Source organism: Salmo salar, chromosome 01, assembly GCF_965601325.2.
Source record: "Salmo salar chromosome 01, fSalSal1, whole genome shotgun sequence".
NCBI lineage: Eukaryota > Metazoa > Chordata > Actinopteri > Salmoniformes > Salmonidae > Salmo > Salmo salar.
The window spans coordinates 176,303,900-176,320,000 of NC_138291.1; the positions used below are offsets into that span (position 1 = coordinate 176,303,900).

Genomic DNA, 16,101 nt, shown 5'->3' on the forward strand with positions numbered 1-16,101 from the left:
CCCAAACACTCCACACTATCTCTCTGAGGAGACCCTAACCCACCACACCAACCCTCAGAGGGGACCCAAACACTCCACACTATCTCTCTGAGGAGACCCTAACCCACCACACCAACCCTCTGAGGGGAATGGGGCCAGCTCTTTTATCTGACAATGTTCCGCGCTGCGCCAACATCAAACACCTGCTTGCTCGGAATCACCCATCAGAGCGCTGAGATCTATCAACAGGTCCGAATCAGATTCTGACTCCAGCCAGCTCTTTTCGGAGGGGATTTAAAGCTAAACTGGACGGATAATTTGGCTGGCCAAATAATTCAAAGGCTTAGTCCCAAATGGCATCCTATTCCCAAGGAACTGGTCAAAGGTAGTGCACTATATAGGGACTAGAGGGCTATTTGGGACACATAGGGTCGTACATGATCACTGCCCATTAACAGCTTAATTGAAATGAAAACCAAAAAGACTGCATGTTCTGAGTCAGCATCGAGTGCCGAAATACTTTCCCATGAAGTTGACTGAGTCCTCTCTCTGTTAATACCTCAAAACATGAAGGTCTCTCTGTTAATACCTCATGACATACCTCGTCCCATAGGGCGGCGCACAATTGCCCCAGTGTCGTCCGGGTTACAGTTTGGCTGGATTAGGCCGTCATTGTAAATAAGAATTTGTTCCTATTCTGACTTGCCTAGTTAAATAAAAGGGTCTCTGTTAATACCTCATGACATGGAGGTCTCTCTGTTAATACCTCATGACATGGAGGTCTCTCTGTTAATACCTCATGACATGGAGGTGGTGTCTGTTAATACCTCATGACATGGAGGTGGTGTCTGTTAATACCTCATGACATGGAGGTCTCTCTGTTAATACCTCATGACATGGAGGTCTCTCTGTTAATACCTCATGACATGGAGGTGGTGTCTGTTAATACCTCATGACATGGAGGTCTCTCTGTTAATACCTCATGACATGGAGGTCTCTCTGTTAATACCTCATGACATGGAGGTCTCTCTGTTAATACCTCATGACATGGAGGTCTCTCTGTTAATACCTCATGACATGGAGGTCTCTCTGTTAATACCTCATGACATGGAGGTCTCTCAGTTAATACCTCATGACATGGAGGTGGTGACTGTTAATACCTCATGACATGGAGGTCTCTCTGTTAATACCTCATGACATGGAGGTCTCTCTGTTAATACCTCATGACATGGAGGTCTCTCTGTTAATACCTCATGACATGGAGGTCTCTCTGTTAATACCTCATGACATGGAGGTCTCTCTGTTAATACCTCATGACATGGAGGTCTCTCTGTTAATACCTCATGACATGGAGGTCTCTCAGTTAATACCTCATGACATGGAGGTGGTGTCTGTTAATACCTCATGACATGGAGGTGGTGTCTGTTAATACCTCATGACATGGAGGTCTCTCTGTTATGACATGGAGGTATTTGATGAAATCAAAGAACAGAACCCGGGTGTTGAATTTCCAAGAGGCTAATCGCTTTAGCCAGCTGATGTGACACTTGTCCAGCTGTATGCTAGCAGTCTTAAACTGAGCAGTAGATGGTAGTGCAAGCTGCAGTGAGTGGGTACGCACTTGTGCACTTTCAAGTCATAGGACTGACATCCCAGCAAACCGGGAACATTCCCAGAACATAAGCTAAAATTCCCATTAAGTTCTATTCAGGGCTTTTTTATTTAACATTAGGATGATAACGTCCACAAAACATTAAGAGAATGTTTTTGATAACAAAATATTTTTATATTTAAAAGTTTTCCAGGTAATGTAATAACACAATGTACCAGTAATGTGATGATTATAGAATGTTTGTATAAAACATTCGCCTGATGTTGCAAGAACATTCCTATAAGACATTTAATCTGTTCTTTAAAAGGTTCCCAGAATGTTTCATTAGGTTGTGGGAACAGTCTGGTAAGGACCATGTGGGAACATGACAAAAGATATGTTCCCAAAACACAAAAACTGTCCAGTTGTGTGGATGATTCTACAACGTTTCTTTTAGGGTGCAAAAAAACAATGTTCATAACCCAGTTTGGGAATACCTGTCATAGACAATATTGTGACACACCTGCTCATTCAAGGGTCTTTCTTTATTTTTACTATTTTAATAGCGGAGACATCAAAACTATGAAATAACGCACATGTAATCATGTAGTTAGCAAAAAAGTGTTAAACAAATCAAAATATATTTTATATTTTAAATTCTTCAAAGTAGCCACCCTTTGCCTTGATGACAGCTTGGCCCAAGTAAATCTCTTCCTCTTATTGGTGTCCTTTAGTAGTGGTTTCTTTGCAGCAATTCGACCATGAAGGACTGATTCACGCAGTCTCCTCTGAACAGTTGATGTTGAGATGTGTCTGTTACTTGAACTCTGTGAAGCATTTATTTGGGCTGCAATCTGAGGTGCAGTTAACTCTAATAAACTTATCCTCTGCAGCAGAGGTAACTCTGGGTCTTCCTGTCCTGTAGCAGTCCTCATGAGAGTCAGTTTCATCATTCAAGTTCTTGAAATTTTCCGCAGTTACTGACCTTCATGTCTTAAATTAATGATGGACTGTCGTTTCTTGTCGCTTATTTGAGCTGTTCTTGCCATAATATGGACATGGTATTTTACCAAATAGGACTATCTTCTGTATACCATCCCTACCTTGTCACAACACAACTGATTGGCTCAAACGCATTAAGAAGGAAAGAAATTCCACAAATTATCCTTTAATAAGGCACACCTGTTAATTGAAATGCATTCCAGGTGACTACCTCATGAAGCTGGTTGAGAGAATGCCAAGAGTGTGCAAAGCTGTCATCAAGGCAAAGGGTAGCTACTTTGAAGAATCTCAAATATAAAATTATTTTTGATTTGTTTAACACTTTTTTGGTTACTACATGATTCCATATGTGCTATTTCACAGTTTTGATATCTTCCCTATTATTCTACAATGTAAAAAATAGTAAAAATAAAGAAAAACCCTTGAATGAGTAGGTGTGTCCACACTTTTGACTGGTACTGTATGAATAGCTGCTTGTAGGAACTGACCTTTCGAAAGCGGAGTCTGTTTATTTTTTTGCAGTACTACCTAGATTTTGGACAGTGGGATGGGTAAAGGTGTTGATGGGCAGGTGACGTGACCAATGGCTGGCCTATTGGGTGTGTTCTAAATGTATGTCACGGCTGCAGGAGATCAAACCAGCCTGGACACTTTGGGGATGAATGACCAGTACATGTTCAAAAGTAATACACGCACATCCAGCAATGTTCCAGGTACAGGATTCAAAAGATTATATAATAGAAAATAAATAAATTGAACAGGGCGAAAAATGTCATAGAAATAAAGTATATGGGAGTGTGTGTGGGTATCAATTTATTTTCTTTGAACAGTGCATGCAATGGACACAGTACCGTGTGATTAGAATGGCCGTGTCCACGGAGGGTAAGTCCTCCCTCCACCGAGTGCTAAAGTCTGACATCACGCTCTTCTTCCCATACTCCTCCTGCTGCCAACGACAGAAACTCTCCAGCATCTTCTCACCATGGTGACCAATATACATGTCTGACTGCACAGACAGACAGACAGACAGACAGACAGACAGACAGACAGACAGACAGACAGACAGACAGACAGACAGACAGACAGACAGACAGACAGACAGACAGACAGACAGACAGACAGACAGACAGACAGACAGACAGACAGACAGACAGACAGACAGACAGACAGACAGACAGACAGACAGACAGACAGAGGGAGAGAGAGAGGGAGAGAGTGAGATAGATAGATAGATAGATAGATAGATAGATAGATAGATAGATAGATAGATAGATAGATAGATAGATAGATAGATAGATAGATAGATAGATAGATAGATAGATAGATAGATAGATAGATAGATAGATAGATAGATAGATAGATAGATAGATAGATAGATAGATAGAGAAAGAAATAGAGATAGAGAGACAATTTATTAATTGTTTTGACCTGACATAAGTTTCTATGACTGCTTATGATGTATTCATTACATGACATTGGAAATAAAATAAACCTTGTTGTAGAATATAGAAGTTAAGTTATTCTAAGTTACTCTACTTGTAGGTTATGTATCATACTGTACAGTTGAAGTAGTTTCTTACTGGTGTTTCGTGAAGCAGCACAAGTTTAGTCAATCTGATATTAATCTGTATTCCCAGGCTCTTGTGTTGAAACAAGTTGAAAACCTGCAAAATGAAAGGAATGGATATTATTTAAAACCCTTGTAATAACACAGCAACAACATGATATTGCTGTATAGCAACAACATACCTATCCCGTCCTTTCAGTTGTAAGCAGGTGCCTAGAGTAGGGGTTTTAGAGGTTGTTTCTGGATAGGACCAGGGAAGTACAGGGGGATAGAGGTAGGGTTAGAGCAGGGGTGTCAAACTCATCTCGTCCCGGGGGCCACATTTGGTCTTCAACTATCCATAGTTTTTGGGGAATTGTCTATGCTCCCTGACTGTCTAGCTTTCATTTGGGTGATTATTAGCTGGACAAAGTCAAGACACTGTATGAATGTAGGTCCATGTTCATTTATACACAGTTTCCATTTGGTTTTTAGTTATTTTACTCAAACCACCCGCGGGCTGTATGTTTGACACCCCTGGTTTAAGGGGTAGGAAGGAGGGGTTGTTTCTGGACAGGACCAGAGAACAGAGACACATACCCATAGATTTCTTATTAAATGATTCTCTATGTATAGTATAATATATTCATAGTAGGTTCTATGTAAGTCTATACACATACCATATTCATGATGGTGAGGATGAATCGTTTGGCTGCCTCTGAGCCGTGGTAGCTGACCATGGCCGGGTCGGCCACCACCACAGTCTCCACGTTGTACTCGTGGAGTAGTTTATACGAGTACCGTTTCCCTCTGCCTCCCTCAGACGGCTTCCTGTTCTTACTCTTCTGTCTTTCTGTAAATAAACAAAGAAAAATGACAACGCTTATTGTGACGCTTCCCATAATGCCCTGTCGTCAAATTGTGGTTGTTGACATAGGCATTACATAAATACTTGTGTACTGCTCATGAATGTGTTATTTGTGGCTGATGAATGTGTTATGTGTGGCTGATGAATGTGTTATGGAGTCCTTATGAATGTGTTATGGTGTCCTTATGAATGGGTTATGGGGTCCTTATGAATGTGTTATGGAGTCCTTTTAATGTGTTATGTAGTCCTTATGAATGTGTTATGTAATCCTTATGAATGTGTTATGTAGTCCGCATTAATGTGTTATGGAGTCCTTATGAATGTGTTATGGAGTCCTTATGAATGTGTTATGTAGTCCTTATGAATGTGTTATGTAATCCTTATGAATGTGTTATGTAGTCCGCATTAATGTGTTATGGAGTCCTTATGAATGTGTTATGGAGTCCTTATGAATGTGTTATGGAGTCCTTATGAATGTGTTATGGAATCCTTATGTAATTCCTATTCAAATAGTGTTAGCTCATGTAGTTACTAGAGTATAACCAGAGTGTAACTAGTCAGTATGGTAACTATTATAACCAGAGTGTAACTAGTCAGTATGGTATGTATTATAACCAGAGTGTATCTAGTCAGTATAACATGGTAACTATTATAACCAGAGTGTATCTTTTCAGTATAACATGGTAACTAGTATAACCAGAGTGTAACTAGTCAGTATAACATGGTAACTAGTATAATCATAGTGTAACTAGTCAGTATAACATGGTAACTAGTATAACCAGAGTGTAACTAATCAGTATAACATGGTAACTAGTATTACCAGAGTGTAACTAGTCAGTATAACATGGTAACTAGTATAACCAGAGTGTAACTAGTCAGTATAACATGGTAACTAGTATAACCAGAGTGTAACTAGTCAGTATAACATGGTAACTAGTATAACCAGAGTGTAACTAGTCAGTATAACATGGTAACTAGTATAACCAGAGTGTAACTAGTCAGTATAGCATGGTAACTAGTATAACCAGAGTGTATCTATTCAGTATAACATGGTAACTAGTATAACCAGAGTGTAACTAGTCAGTATAACATGGTAACTAGTATTACCAGAGTGTAACTAGTCAGTATAACATAGTAACTAGTATAACCAGAGTGTAACTAGTCAGTATAACATGGTAACTAGTATAACCAGAGTGTAACTAATCAGTATAACATGGTAACTAGTATTACCAGAGTGTAACTAGTCAGTATAACATGGTAACTAGTATAACCAGAGTGTAACTAGTCAGTATAACATGGTAACTAGTATAACCAGAGTGTAACTAGTCAGTATAACATGGTAACTAGTATAACCAGAGTGTAACTAGTCAGTATAACATTGTAACTAGTATAACCAGAGTGTAACTAGTCAGTATAACATGGTAACTAGTATAACCAGAGTGTAACTAGTCAGTATAACATGGTAACTAGTATAACCAGAGTGTAACTAGTCAGTATAACATGGTAACTAGTATTACCAGAGTGTAACTAGTCAGTATAACATAGTAACTAGTATAATCATAGTGTAACTAGTCAGTATAGCATGGTAACTAGTATAACCAGAGTGTATCTATTCAGTATAACATGGTAACTAGTATTACCAGAGTGTAACTAGTCAGTATAGCATGGTAACTAGTATAACCAGAGTGTATCTATTCAGTATAACATGGTAACTAGTATAACCAGAGTGTAACTAGTCAGTATAACATGGTAACTAGTATTACCAGAGTGTAACTAGTCAGTATAACATGGTAACTAGTATTACCAGAGTGTAACTAGTCAGTATAGCATGGTAACTAGTATAACCAGAGTGTATCTATTCAGTATAACATGGTAACTAGTATTACCAGAGTGTATCTATTCAGTATAACATGGTAACTAGTATTACCAGAGTGTAACTAGTCAGTATAACATGGTAACTAGTATTACCAGAGTGTAACTAGTCAGTATAGTATGGTAACTAGTATAACCAGAGTGTATCTATTCAGTATAACATGGTAACTAGTATAACCAGAGTGTAACTAGTCAGTATAACATGGTAACTAGTATAATCATAGTGTAACTAGTCAGTATAACATGGTAACTAGTATAACCAGAGTGTAACTAGTCAGTATAACATGGTAACTAGTATAATCATAGTGTAACTACTCAGTATAACAAAGGAACAATGGGTGAATTTTTGTCAAATGAAACTGGTCAGATTCTGTTTCAAATCAGTTGCAAGAGTATTGACATTGTAGTTCCATGTAACTCCATGTAACTGTCTGGTATCTGTAACTGAAACGTACGCCCATACACATGAAAAAGTGGTCAGTTATATAGTGACTTTATTGGTCAGCACACACTTATTTTGAAAATGGGTAGTAGACAGAAAGTCCACACACATTGACCTCATCTGGAGCGGATTTCCTTGATCAAAAGCAGATAGGTAAGACCTCGTAATGAAAACCCTTCTTGGTTTCTAGTCCGCTTTGCGAGAGCTCGAGGATTAACACTAATGTGGAGATAACCCTGCGCTTATTCAAGGTGAGAACTAGGAACGATAGAACAATCAAGGTCTTACGACCGGGGCCACTATCGTTGAACCTGAAAGATACTGTATGTCTATGTGTGACAGTTATGTTGAGTTGCAGGTGAGTGTTTTTATATGTTCACATCTTGTCTGGGTTTAAGAGATCTCAGAAGTCCAATCTGGCGAGCAGAGAAAATGTCTTCGTCTACACACCATTGAGTTCTCTTGCTCGCTGTACATAAATCAGACATGGATCTCTCAATAAGCTGAGGCATGAGCTTTACCAATGGAGCCTTAGCATGCAAGAGGACGAAAGCCAGTGTGGAAGTTATTACTTTCTGACATTGAGATGTACAAATTCAATGTAGGGTTGATGAACAGTATAGGTGGAAATGCCTTAGGATGACAGGATAATTTGCAAATCGCGAGGTAGAAAATATGAAGTGGATAACAGCCTACAGGGTGAGAATATGACACTGGGCCTTTGTGAAGAACATGGTTTGTTGGCACTGTTGCATCATGCTTAAAGGTAAGTTATGGCTGGTCAGTAAATTAATATAGGTAGAGACATTAAATATCTCTACCTACAGTATATTCATTTACTGACCAGTTATACCAGACAAACATGTTCTACAAGGTCCATTATTAGTAGTATTATCATTACTTAATGACACAGAAATATATAACTTCAAAATACATTTGCGCACTTGTAGATCTTTCATAGAATTAGGAATAATAGAATGGACATGAACTATGTTATGGCAGTATAAAAGATCAGCCATTTTGGTAAAGAAGTTGGTCAACCATGGTCAGCCAGTGCTGTGATAAGATATTACAGTATGTAAAAGAATGAATTTGAAGAGTATCTGCACAGTATGTTTATTAGCTAGCTAGCCAACGAGTTTTAGTGGAATGATTCCATCTAATCTTTCAAATGAACTTCCAATATACCAACATTCCATACAAACAATGTAGTCAATACACAGCCATACACTGGCTTAAGTCCGTTGATGATAGGACTTAGACAAGTTGTAAATGCAGCAAGTACTGATGTTGAATCAAATTATATTTTAGAGGCTATTTATACACAACATTTGTATAAATCCTGTCTAAACTGCATTTATAATTATATGACAAATTTTGGTTTGACAATATTTCTATTACACAATTTCTGCTATATCACATGCTTTACTTTTATTTCCCTGCATAATTGAAAGGAGGAAATGCATCACCATACCAGGCGGTGATAGAACCCGGCAGGATGCTCTCAATGGTGCATCTGTAGAAGTTTGTGAGGGTATTTTCTTCACCACACTGTCTGTTTGGATGGACCATTTCAGGTTGTCAATGATGTGTACTCCGATGAGCTTTTCACCCTCTCCGCTGCGGCCCCGTCGATGTGGATGGGGGCATGCTCTCTCTGCTGTCTCCTGAAGTCCATGATCAGCTCCTTCATTTTGTTGGTAATCGGGCCTACCATTGTTGTTTCGTCTGCAAACTTGATGATTAAGTTGGAGACGTGCATGCTCACGCAGTCATGAGTGAACAGGGTGTACAGGAGGGGGCTGAGCACCACCCTTGTGGGTCCCCCGTGTTGAAGATCAGCATAGCGGAGGTGTTGTTGCCTACCTTCACCACCTGGGGTCGGCTCATCAGGAAGTCCAAGACCCAGTTGCACAGGGTGGGGTTCAGACCCAGGGCCCAGAGCTTAGTGATGAGCTTGAGCTGTAGTCGATGAACAGCATTCTTACATAGGTATTCCTCTTGTCCAGATGAGATAGGGAAGTGTACAGTGCGATGGCGATTGCGATTGCATCATCCGTGGATCTGTTAGGGCGGTATGCAAATTGTAGTGGGTCTAGGGTGTCAGGGTAAGGTGGAGGTGATATGATCCTTGACTAGCCTCTCAAAGCACTTCATGATGACAGAAGTGAATGCTACGTAGCGATAATATTTAGTTCAGTTACCTTCGTTTTCTTGGGTACATGAACAATGGTAGACATTGTGAAGCAAGTGGGTACAACAGACTGGGATAAGGGGAGACTGAATATGTTATTTTTACCGGAGAGTTCTTTCTTCCTGTCCGGGCAATGTATGGAGAACCCCGCTGACTGTATGGATGGGGACAGTATATTCAGAGAGAGCCATGATTCCATGAAACAAAGCATGTTACAGTCCCTGATGTCTCTCTGGAAGGAGATCCTCGCCCTGAGCTCGCCTACTTTATTGTCCAGGGACTGCACATTAGTAATATACTTGAAAATTGTGGATGGTATGCGCACCTCCTAAGTCGGACTAAAATCACACTACGAATTCCTCTTCTCCATCGACAGCGTCTTGTAGCAACCCCTGGGATCAGTGGAATTGCCTCGGGGGGTACAAACAAAGGATCCAATTGTGGAAATGCTGGTGAGTGACCGCCAATCTGATATCCAAAAGTTATTTTCAGCAAGAAACATTCTGAGCAAATAATGTAATAAATAACCACAAAATATATATACTGCAAAGTTGGCTAGGAGCGAGGAACAGGGGAACCATGTCTGTCAGCACCATCTTGTCATCTTCTGGGCAACCAATCGCAGCGCACTAATGGATAGTAACTGTCATTGAGTCCGACACCTCGGACAAGCTCACATTTAAAATGCATGAAAGCCAGTGAGGGCTATGGCAAAAAACTGTGCTTAATGGCTAAATAATTTAATAGTGCACCAGGAGTACTTGCTACTGTGATTGCTGAAATGCAGAGCCTGTTGATGGAGTATTTTTTTATCCCAAATTATATTTTTGTTACATTGTTTGCTAACTCAGCTGGTTAGCTAGCTCTCTCAGTCTCATTGACCACCAAACGCTGCTAACCCTAGCTAGCCACTTAATATAATTTTTTTTCTAAAAAAAAATGTATGTAAGCTAGCTAAGTTAGCAATGCTCTGAATACAACTCCCATCTGCAGTCGACATCCGGATACGATTTGAAAGCTCCAAAAGTGGTTATAGCTTTGACTGCATGTTTACAGTGAATTCTGAGCCATTCACAGTTGCTAGCTACACTACATAAATCATTTTACCAGGTTCCTGTTATGCAATTGTAATGACAGTCCACCACAACATACGCAAGAGTTTCCTGATTAGCAAGGGGTAGTCTGTGTTTAATTTCATTGTGTATTAGAACATATATGTACATATTCTTATTCATTCCTTTACACTTGTGTGTATAAGGTAGTTGTTGTGAAATTGTTAGATTACTTGTTAGATATTACTGCATGGTCAGAACTAGAAGCACAAGCATTTCGCTACACTCACATTAACATCTGCTAACCATGTGTATGTGACAAATAACATTTGATTTGATTTTGATTTGAGAAACACAGTTTGAGATCATTGTGAGGGGATTTCGCCAGTGGTTGAATGGGGAATTTTGCAACAGTTTGCAACAGTTTCCAAGGGGGGTGGGCCTTAGCAAAGGGTCAATTAGACTGGTTTGGAAATCTCCTTGGCCAAAATGGCTGCCATTATCACACCATTCTGGAACTTTGAGGATTTATTTAGGACATAGCCATAGTGTTGGAGTAGTGAACTTCATGTAGTTCAACTAGTATTTTAACTCCATTTTGCAGTAGCTTGGTGGTCGTTGAACTAAATTAAAATCTAGGTACTGTTTACAGTAGTTAATTACTTTTTTTGCCATGTAGTGGTGTAGCTAAATACTGGAAGTACACACAATTTTCTTTGCAAAAATATAATAAAATATGGGTGAAGTAGGCAAGAATTTCCTTTCTGTTTTGGCATCAGACCTGCCTTATTCTCACTTGAAACATTGCTGTTGTGTTTACTAGGCTAAGTTACACATTCTGTTAACATCTGGCTCCATAGTGATCTCTTCTTGCAATTTGTAGTCTACAATATTTCAGATTTAGATATGTAATTTTTCACGAAGTAGATTGGATGTAGTGAACATATATTTCAAAGTAACTTTAGTTAAGTAAACTATATATTTGTTAAGGGTAGCTTTAGTGTAGCGTGACTTCTTCCAGTGTGTAGTAATTGGTAGCGTGTTAAACTGCATTTTTAGAGTAGCTTCCCCAACACTGTGTAACCCCTAAAGTAATTTAATAGGATCTCTGTGGGATCTTCATAACAGGCAGCGTAGACCAATAATCCCTAAACCAATTTTAAACCAAACTAAAACTTAACCTAAAACTTAAAAAGTGCACTATCCCTTTAATAACTTCAGTGTTCCGAAAGGGGAACATCTTCATCAATAATAGTGTCTGCAGCACAAGATGGAGGAAGCCCACCTGGAATGACTCCACAGTAGTTGCTGCTTGTCTGTTTGTCTGTCGTCTGCTTGTCTGTCTGTCTCTCCTCGGTGGTGGAGCGCTTCCTCCTGTACACGCGGTGAGCCTGTCCCGTGACGGCCAGCGTTTTATTGACAGGCTCGATGTAGAGGAAGTCTCCATTGAGTTGAATGAAGCCCATCTGCAAAAAATGGACAAGACAAGACAGAGATAATGGCTTGCATTCAAACCGCATTTTTGCACTCAAACCGCAAAGGAGGGGACATATTGTAGGAGAGCACAGCAGCATATCAATCTAGGCATCAAAAATACATTTACATTTTAGCAGACACCTATCCAGAGCAACTTACAGTAGTGAGTTCATACTGGCCCACCATGGGAAACAAACCCACAACCGTGGAGTTGCAACCACCATCCTCTATCAACTGAGACACACGGGGACGCACAATAAGTGCTGATTTGTGTCTGGGGGAAAAATTTCTTCAAACTGTACAGTAGAGCCATGAGGTATTCATGACGGTAAAGCCTCTTTCTCGCTCTCTCTCTCTCTCTCTCTCTCTCTCTCTAATTACATCTAAGAGAACACCTGGCTTAATTATGAATAAGAGATGAACGTACAGCAACAAACGCAGATTACATTGAATGCAAGACTTAAACATTTCAGTCACTCATCACTTGAGCCCACTGTGTTGTCGCTGTCCTGACCATGTCATCAGCCTGATATACACTGACATTTCAATAAGGAAGCTGACTGCCTGACGTCAGTACATGTCAAACAATACAACACCACACTGCACTGTGTTTGTCCTTCGCAGTACGTTCACAGCGTCTCTCTCTGAGCAATAAGGAGCAGCATTCTCATTGGTCAGTGTGAACGCTAGTCAGGTTTCCCACTTCCGTGCAGAGCTTGAAGGGGTTGTGGCATTTCTCTGAACCTCCCGGCTAAACACACTACACAGAACCATGGAACCCCGGAACCCCAGAACCCCAGAACCCCAGCCCTGAAGGCTTGGAGGTATGCCATGCGGCCGAGACGTCTACAACTAGGGCAACTTTACATTACAGGTCAGTTAGTCCAAATAACAAAGCCCTGCTTACACGCTCCCCGCCACACACCACCTAGAGCTCCCCACTACTTAGAGCTCACCACCAGCTAGAGCTCCCCACTTCCTAGAGCTCCCCACATCCTAGAGCTCCCCACTACCACCTCACTACCTAGAGCTCCCCACTACCACCTCACTACCTAGAGCTCCCCACTACCTAGAGCTCCCCACTACCTACAGCTCCCCACTACCACCTCACTACCTAGAGCTCCCCACTACCACCTCACTACCTAGAGCTCCCCACTACCTAGAGCTCCCCACTACCTAGAGCTCCCCACTACCACCTCACTACCTAGCTCCCAACTACCTAGAGGCCCCACTACCCATTACCTAGAGCTCCCCACTACCTAGAGCTCCCCACTACTTAGAGCTCCCCACTACCTAGAGCTCCCCACTACCTAGAGCTCCCCACTACCTAGAGCTCCTCACTACCTAGAGCTCCCCACTACCTCCACATTACCTAGAGCTCCCAACTACCTAGAGGCCCCACTACCTCCTCACTACCTAGAGCTCCCCACTACCTAGAGCTCCCCACTACCTAGAGCACCCCACTACCTAGAGGCCCCACTACCACCCCACTATCTAGAGCTCCCCACTACCTCCCCACTACCTAGAGCTCCCCACTACCTCCTCACTACCTAGAGCTCCCCACTACCTAGAGCTCCCCACTACCTAGAGGTCCCACTACCTCCCCACTACCTAGAGCTCCCCACTACCTAGAGCTCCCCACTACCTAGAGGTCCCACTACCTAGAGCTCCCCCACTACCTAGAGGCCCCACTACCTCCCCACTACCTAGAGGTCCCCCACTACCTAGAGCTCCCCACTACCTAGAGCTCCCCACTACCTAGAGCTCCCCACTACCTAGAGCTCCCCACTACCTAGAGGTCCCACTACCTAGAGCTCCCCACTACCTAGAGCTCCCCACTACCTAGAGGTCCCACTACCTAGAGCTCCCCACTACCTAGAGCTCCCCACTACCTAGAGGTCCCACTACCTAGAGCTCCCCACTACCTAGAGCTCCCCCACTACCTAGAGCTCCCCACTACCTAGAGCTCCCCACTACCTAGAGGTCCCACTACCTAGAGCTCCCCACTACCTAGAGCTCCCCACTACCTAGAGCTCCCCACTACCTAGAGGTCCCACTACCTAGAGCTCCCCACTACCTAGAGCTCCCCACTACCTAGAGGTCCCACTACCTAGAGCTCCCCACTACCTAGAGCTCCCCACTACCTAGAGCTCCCCACTACCTAGAGGTCCCACTACCTAGAGCTCCTCACTACCTAGAGGCCCCACTACCTAGAGCTCCCCACTACCTAGAGGCCCCACTACCTAGAGCTCCCCACTACCTAGAGCTCCCCACTACCTAGAGCTCCTCACTACCTAGAGGTCCCACTACCTAGAGCTCCCCACTACCTAGAGCTCCCCACTACCTAGAGCTCCCCACTACCTAGAGGTCCCACTACCTAGAGCTCCTCACTACCTAGAGGCCCCACTACCTAGAGCTCCCCACTACCTAGAGGTCCCACTACCTAGAGCTCCTCACTACCTAGAGGCCCCACTACCTAGAGCTCCCCACTACCTAGAGCTCCCCACTACCTAGAGGTCCCACTACCTAGAGCTCCTCACTACCTAGAGGCCCCACTACCTAGAGCTCCCCACTACCTAGAGCTCCCCACTACCTAGAGGCCCCACTACCTCCCCAACACCTAGAGCTCCCCAGCTCTCATTGCAAGCTCCATAACCTCAAATTGTCCATACACACCCATTCCCCTCGGGGATATTCTCCAAACGTGGTGAAAAAATTACGAGGAACTCTCCAACAAACCCCCGGAGGGATTACCTGATGTTTGGAAAGAAGGAGGAGGGTCAGGAGGGTTAGTGTTGCAGGAGGGGAGTGAAGGGAGAGGGTAGGCCGATGGTGAAGGCATATTTGGTTTGGGTTCATTTAGGTTTGATGATTTGTGCAGACTAAACAAGCCACCGGTGTTGCCTGATTAAAAGAAAGTGGGCTGATGAGGAGAAAATTGTGGGCAGAGATAGACCGAGGGCAAGGCATGACCACTTCAAGCCATACTGACCCTAGTCTCAGAGATCCCAGACCTAGGGCAACAGCACTAGGTCTGGGAATCATGCCAGTCAGTGGTTTTTAAACTTGTAACTCTAATGTCATGGCGCATGCAAACCACTAACTAGCGAAACACACTCATTGAAAATATCCTCTGCGAGCTCCATCTAGCTAGCTACCGGGAATGTTTACGGCAGGACATGAAGGGATAGGTCTCTAACGTTGTTCCACCTCTTCTTCTCTATTCCAACTGACGAAGATACTTATACAGGTACTTCGACAGGTACTTGTACAGACGTGTATGCTGGAACATTGGTACATTGTGGGAGGCAATGTGTCTGTGTATTGAGACTACACTGACCCCTCAAAACCAGGTCTGAGGATGGTTCACTGACCTATGTTGACCACCTTTCATTTCAAAGGACTTTTCATATCATCAAGGCATCAGTGTGAAGTCCAGCAAGAACATAGCAGAACAACAACATAACTAATGGAGTTTGACTTCTGCACTAGCGTTAAGTATTTGGGTCATTCTTTATCAACCAATTTCTCCCTTCTCACTCCAGTTATCCCTCCTCGCAGTTCTGACATTGCTACTGTTGCAGTGTTATTATGGCTATGTAATTACACCAATTACAAGGGCTTAGGGTCGAGGTCGATCTGTTTACGTCCTGTCAATCACCCCGCCAACTCCATCCTTTTGTGCAATTTGAGCCATGACCAACTCTGCTATTGTCAATCAAACATTATTAGAACCTAATTGCCCAACAGACATACAGGACACAAATATCAGGTAAATGCTAATCTCCACACAATACACATCCATACATCAGAATGCATAGAAATTGTAAACACTATGAAACTAAATGTATCAGTAGAGAGACAGAGAGACAGAGAGCGAGAGAGAGAGAGAGAGAGAGAGAGAGACAGAGAGACAGAGAGAGAGAGAGACAGAGAGACAGAGAGAGAGAGAGAGACAGAGAGACAGAGAGAGAGAGAGAGAGAGAGAGAGAGAGAGAGAGAGAGAGAGAGAGAGAGAGACAGAGAGACAGAGAGAGCGAGAGAGAGAGAGACAGAGAGAGACAGAGAGAGACAGAGAG

The 16,101-nt window shown here is 42.5% G+C and overlaps 1 protein-coding gene across 1 annotated transcript in view; it reads right to left on the reverse strand.

Moving 5' to 3' along the window:
- The window catches only part of LOC106571837 (A disintegrin and metalloproteinase with thrombospondin motifs 19), a 119,655-nt gene that overhangs the window by 99,303 nt on the left and 4,251 nt on the right, over positions 1 to 16,101 (reverse strand). Inside the window, exons 3-6 of the mRNA XM_014145308.3 lie at positions 11,832 to 12,012; positions 4,799 to 4,971; positions 4,153 to 4,236; positions 3,424 to 3,578 (exon numbers count right to left, since the gene is read on the reverse strand). Of these exons, the coding sequence (XP_014000783.1) occupies positions 3,424 to 3,578; positions 4,153 to 4,236; positions 4,799 to 4,971; positions 11,832 to 12,012 (593 nt within the window). The remainder of the gene's footprint in view (positions 1 to 3,423; positions 3,579 to 4,152; positions 4,237 to 4,798; positions 4,972 to 11,831; positions 12,013 to 16,101) is intronic.